The 6,000-nt window shown below is 29.5% G+C and overlaps 1 protein-coding gene across 1 annotated transcript; it reads left to right on the forward strand.

Annotated features, from left to right (window-relative positions):
• The first annotated feature begins 3,187 nt into the window (after positions 1-3,187).
• LOC123915827 (2-hydroxy-palmitic acid dioxygenase MPO1-like) lies at positions 3,188-5,281 on the forward strand. Its single transcript, XM_045967081.1, has 4 exons — positions 3,188-3,659; positions 4,582-4,647; positions 4,752-4,820; positions 4,905-5,281. Exons 1-4 carry the CDS (start codon positions 3,318-3,320, stop codon positions 5,019-5,021), a joined length of 594 nt encoding a protein of 197 aa, XP_045823037.1. The 5' UTR covers positions 3,188-3,317; the 3' UTR covers positions 5,022-5,281.
• Positions 5,282-6,000: the final 719 nt, after the last annotated feature.

A 6,000-nucleotide genomic window follows, 5' to 3' on the forward strand; every position in this document is an offset into this window, starting at 1 on the left:
AATGTGAGGTCAAGAATGAAGTATATCTTAAGGGCCCGTTTGGTGCGCAGTATAGGATATACAACAAGATAGTGATAGGATAGGATATCAGCAGGATAACAGTTATCCTCAGTTATCCTATCCTGTGTTTGGTGCACACAGGATAACAAACATGATAACTATTATATCATATTTTTAATACATACTTGTTCATACTAATATGATAAGATACATAACATATTTAAATGACAAAATTACCCTTGTAAAACAATTGTTATTTTTTAAAAATTATATTGTAATACTTTGAATTTTATAAATAAAAATATAAATAAGTAATCAAATAACTTTAAATTTTAAATACAAATCATGAGAAAATAAACAAATTAAGTTTTTTTTATATGAATCATGATCAAATAAACAACTCAATTATACATGTTAGATAAGCTAAATAAATATATGATATATCTCATATGTAAATAATAAAACTACCATTGCAAAAGAATTATATTTAAGTTGTTGTTAAATTTAAATTAATATTCCTATTTTGCAATTTTTTGAATAATTATTTTACTTTAAAATATTGTAATTTTAGGAGAATTTTGATGTTTTAGATTATATAAATTACAAAATTACCCTTATGAGAAAATCACACACACACATATATATATATATATATATATATATATATATATATATATATATATATATATATATATATATATATATATATATATATATATATATATAAAAATTATTTTATTATTAATTTACTATCAAATTATTTTATTAATTTTTAGTTTTTTATTTTAAAATATATTTTATAGAATAAATCAACGATTTTTTTTCTTATCCTATCCTGCTGGTAACCCAGCTCAAATTCAGGATAAGGATTTTAACTAGAGAAACAGGATAGGATAAGCTTCAGGATTAACTTATCATATCATGCTGTGTCACCAAACACTGGATTGAGACAAGATATGATACAATTATCCTATCATGTATCTTATCCTGTGCACCAAACCGGCCCTAATAGACATTATAATGGGTTTGGTTAGCCCAAATGTCCAATTCAGAAAGTTGCCTCAAAATTTATTATTTATGTTGACATGAGGAGTCTACTTATAAATAAAGTCACTTTTGGTGTGCTAATCTCAAGGTTAGCAGAATTTGACAAAATTGCTCCATATAATACACACTGTTAGCACAATTTGTTGGTAAACACTTTGTTTGCACATAAGAAGGAATACAGTACAGTCATGTAACCAAAAAAAGAAGGAATACAGTCATCAATTCATTACCCAACTTTTCTCTTTGATGTTGGTGTATCTCAATATGTTCTGTTAGGGATCAAATTGAATTATGTTATGAGCTATATTGATGATTGTGTTGCCACAAAATTATTAGGATCATGAGGAGAGTTAGGAGGATTATCCACGTTAGGCCAAAAACAACTGTACAAATAATTATGACATTAAATATTTATAAAAAATTTGAAGATATTATGTTTGTAGGTATTTAACTCATATCATACTCGCCCCAACAATTTCTTGTGGCTACCTTTGTTAGAAGCTTGACCACTTTTATATACCGCTGTTAGGTTAAAAACATTATATTTATGGGTCATCTCACTTATAAAATATTCGATCTTCATTTTTTCAAACAACATGAGACTTCTAACATCACACTTGCTATACAACAACCTCTCACATGAGTCATTATATTCAAATATAATATCTCCCTTAGGAGATACTTTTTCACTCATATACACTTAGGGCCCGTTTGGTGCACAGGATAAGAGACAAGATAGGATAACTGTATCATATCCTGCCGCAATCCAGTGTTTGGTGATACAGCAGGATATGATAAGTTAATCCTGAAGCTTATCCTATCATGTCTCTCTAGTTATAATTCTTATCCTGAATTTGAGCTGGGTTACCAGCAGGATAGGATAAGAAAAAAAAACTACTGGTTTATTTTATAAAATATATTTTAAAATACATAAAATAAAATTAATAAAATATAAATAATTAAATAATTAATTTTTAAATATATATGTGATTTTTTCACAGGGGTAATTTTGTAATTTATATATTCTAAAAAATCAAAATTTTACTAAAATTACAATATTTTAAAGTAAAATTATTATTAAAAAATTGACAAATAGGGATATTAATTTAAATTTTATAAAAAATTAAATATAATTCTTTTGCAATAGTAGTTTTATTATTTACGTATGAGATATATCATATATTTATTTGGCTTATCTAACATGTATATATTATTGAGTTATTTATTTGATCATGATTCATATAAAAAATTAAACTTGATTATTTTCTCATGATTTTTATTTTAAATTATATAAAGTTATTTGATTACTTATTTATATTTTTTATTTATAAAATTTAAAGTATTACAAAATAATTTTAAAAAAATAACAATTGTTTTACAAGAGTAATTTTGTCAATTAAATATGTTATATATCTTATCATATTATTATGAGCAAGTATGTATTAAAAACAAAATATAATAGTTATCATATTTGTTATCATGTGTGCACCAAACACAGGATATGATAACTGAGTATAACTGTTATCCTGCTGTTATCTTATCCTATCCTTATCCTGTTTTATATCCTATCTTGTCACTATGCTATCCTGCGCACCAAACGGGCCCTTATATCGTCGTTACCACGGCAGACACACTGATTAAACACATTTGGTCAAGATTACTTTCAGTACAAGGTCATGAGGCAGAGACTAGAAGATCATCCACCTTGGACCAAGAACAACCATACACGTGAGTTGAATACCATATTTTTACTCAAACCTTTAAGACATTGACTTCGTCATCATCTCACCTATAAAGTGATCTACCTTCACTTTTCCATTGTTGTCATCAAGTGTAAAGCTAAAAGTCTCATTATTTAAGTCAGTTGGTAGCGACATTGCATTATATATGCAAGGGTTAGGATTCGAATTCCGGTCATCCCACTTATCCACTTTAAGGGTGTAATTTCTAGTCAATAGGCTACTCGACCAAAAAAAAATTAAATTGAACACATTATAAATGACTTTATTTTTATTTATTTTTTGACAAAAATATAAATGACTTTATTATAAATAAGATAAGATAACTCATACGTTTTTTCCTTCAATAAATAGGATTTAATTGAAATATAATAAATGTCCAAACCTAACCAAAAATAAACATCAAAACCAAACCAAATACGAGTAAGCATTCTAAATCTCATTCAACCAATCAATCAATATAAAAACACATAATCATCATTTTGTCCACACTACAAAACAAAAAAAAAAACATCATCGTGTGACAAAACAATGGGTCTAATAGATCTGGAAAAGCACTTTGCATTCTACAGAACTTATCATACAAACCCATTAAACGTAGCAATTCATATAATCATTATTTTGCCTCTCTTTTTAACTTCTCTTATTATTCTTTATTTCACACCTCCTATTTTCACACCTTCCCAAACACTCCTTAATTTTATACACCCTGTTTTTGTTTTCAATCTTGGTTTCATTGTTACACTTTTCTATGCTCTCTTTTACGCTGCTTTGGATATTAAAGCTGGTTCTTTTGTAGCTGTTTTCATTTTTCTTGGTTGGGTTTCTTCTAGTTTCGTCGCTAATTCACTTGGCTTCGAACTCGCTTGGAAGGTACTTTTGTTAATTTACATATATTTCTTATTTTTAATTGTATGTTTGTGAGAAAAAAGTATCATCTAATTTGGGATGAACAATTTTTTTAGTATACCACTAAATTTGTAACATGCTTTTAATTAGATCTCTTTCAATACTAAACGTTTCTCAATTTGGTCATTCTGTGTTTTCTAAAACTATTAAATGTGTTAGGTGGAATGTTAGTGTCATGTGGACAATAACATCACACAACACAGTTGAAGTGGCACGTAGTCTATGTTTGGTATCACGGTAGATATGCAAGAATCACGGTAATTCACCGTGATTTTGCTGAAGCTAATGTGAATCACCGTGATTCTGATGCATGCACTGTGAAACCAAAAACATAGGTGTAGTCTATGATCAATTTAAATCAGTGACTATTTGATAAAAAAAAATTCGTAAAGACATGGAATAATGTGAGAGCAAGTAGAAAATGTTAGGGACTATTTTGATATTTTGATAGGAAGTGGATAAAGATAGAAAATTATTTGACATTAAGTGAACCAGATGTTCACACAAAGACCAAATTGAGAAACTTTAGATAGAGACAATGACTAATTTGAGATATTGGAAGAGTCAGATTTTTTGTTAGACCTGTCCGTTGAACTTATACATATTCTCTTTTGTTAAAAATTGGAGGGTTAACAATTTGCACTTGTTTGGTTATGCGGTGAACATAATTGAGGGCATTTACCCAACCAATCATAACAAGGCACATATGTAGATTTACATGTGAACTAAACGTTAGTTTGTGGATATCACATACTAATCTACTTATGTAGCTTATCCTTATTGGTTGTTAGATAAATGCAATGTTTGTTTATAACAAGGGATAGAGCTAGTGTGTAGTTATATTTTGTAAAGAATGGTGACTTAAATTATGACTATAATCTTACAGGTTGTGTTGGCTACTCAGTTGATTGGTTTAATTGGAGGGTCTATTGGACATGCGGCGTTTGAGGAGGTAAATGATTGTTCCATCACTGACTAGCATGATGCATTGACACATTCAAAACATGAAGCATAGATTTTCACATTTCATTTATGTTGTATCATTTTTTCTGTCAGAAACATGCACCAGTATTGGAAAACCTTGCTCATGTTCTTGTAATCGAACCTTTCTTAGTGATTCTCGAGGTAATTTGTTTGTCATTGTGCTCTGAACTGAACTTGTTTCTTTCAAAATTGAAACTAGATAAACTATATTGATTTGTTTTGTAGATCCTTCAATCAACCATTGGATATGAACCATATCCTGGATTTCAGACAAAGGTGAAGGCAAGGATAGAAGCTAACATCAAAGAATGGCAGAACAAGGGACAAAAGAAAATTTCTTAGGTTGAAAAACTTGTTTATAAATGTTATTGTTGTAGATCATTCCTCTGGAAACAGAAACATAAATCAATATATGCAGGGTTTGACACAAAATATTAAGTACCAAAAGCAAAATTTGATATATTTGCAGTAGAAAAAAAGTTTTAATGCATTTCAATAATAATGTAATGATGGCTGATTTATTGTCACAAAACAACTTCATATGGCTTCATACTTTATCTTTAAATCTTCTAGCACAAGTTTCATTCATAATAGTTCACAAATTTATTGTCTTAGCATTTGATCGAGCAACTACATTTTGCTTCTTGCTCCTCCGCGCAACAATGTTCCCACACAAGAAGGTACTAAAGTGTAAAGTAGATCTTCCATCACTCACTGAACCTCCATAGTTAGGCTTCCACCGGTTTTAAACCAGAGTCGTCTATCTGGAGTGGGTTTGAGATATTGTAGAACATTGTTTACAACTTGTAAGTGTCTCACTCTTAAATCGTGCATGAATCGACTCACCATATTGATTGCATACGCCAAATCTAGCCTAGTGTGTGTCAAGTAAATCAAATTTCCAACTAGCCTTTGATACCGAACCTTGTCAACTTTGGCACTTTCCTCCTCGTAGCTCATCTTGTGATTTTGTTCAAAAGGAACACTCGCAGGTTTGCATCCAAGCTTGCTTGTTTCTTACAAAAGATCGAGTAGATACTTTCTCGAAGAGATAAAAATTCATTACTTTGAGTATGCAACCTCAATTCCCAAGAAAAACTTGAGTAGTTTAATGTCTTTCATCTCAAACTCAACTGATATCTTCTCTTTGAGTAGTTGTCTTTCCGTTGAAAGTACAGTCAATTTTCCTCCCTATGAATGTTTGAAGAACAAAGTGTAATATCCTTGGCTTTTCTTATAGCCCAAGCAAACAATTGCCTTTGTAAATCTTCCAAACCATTCAGAGAGGGATTTTTTAGTCCATATGAGGTCTTCTTTAAAT

Source organism: Trifolium pratense, linkage group LG3 (assembly GCF_020283565.1).
Source record: "Trifolium pratense cultivar HEN17-A07 linkage group LG3, ARS_RC_1.1, whole genome shotgun sequence".
NCBI classification, from domain to species: Eukaryota; Viridiplantae; Streptophyta; class Magnoliopsida; order Fabales; family Fabaceae; genus Trifolium; species Trifolium pratense.

What these genes read in the sequence shown, in the direction of transcription:
- LOC123915827 (XM_045967081.1), top strand. Translation starts at nt 3,318, where the DNA reads ATGGGTCTAATAGATCTGGAAAAGCACTTTGCATTCTACAGAACTTAT. An exon ending in GCTTCGAACTCGCTTGGAAG is followed by an intron (nt 3,660 to 4,581) that starts GTACTTTTGTTA and finishes ATAATCTTACAG; the next exon opens with GTTGTGTTGGCTACTCAGTT. An exon ending in GACATGCGGCGTTTGAGGAG is followed by an intron (nt 4,648 to 4,751) that starts GTAAATGATTGT and finishes TTTTTCTGTCAG; the next exon opens with AAACATGCACCAGTATTGGA.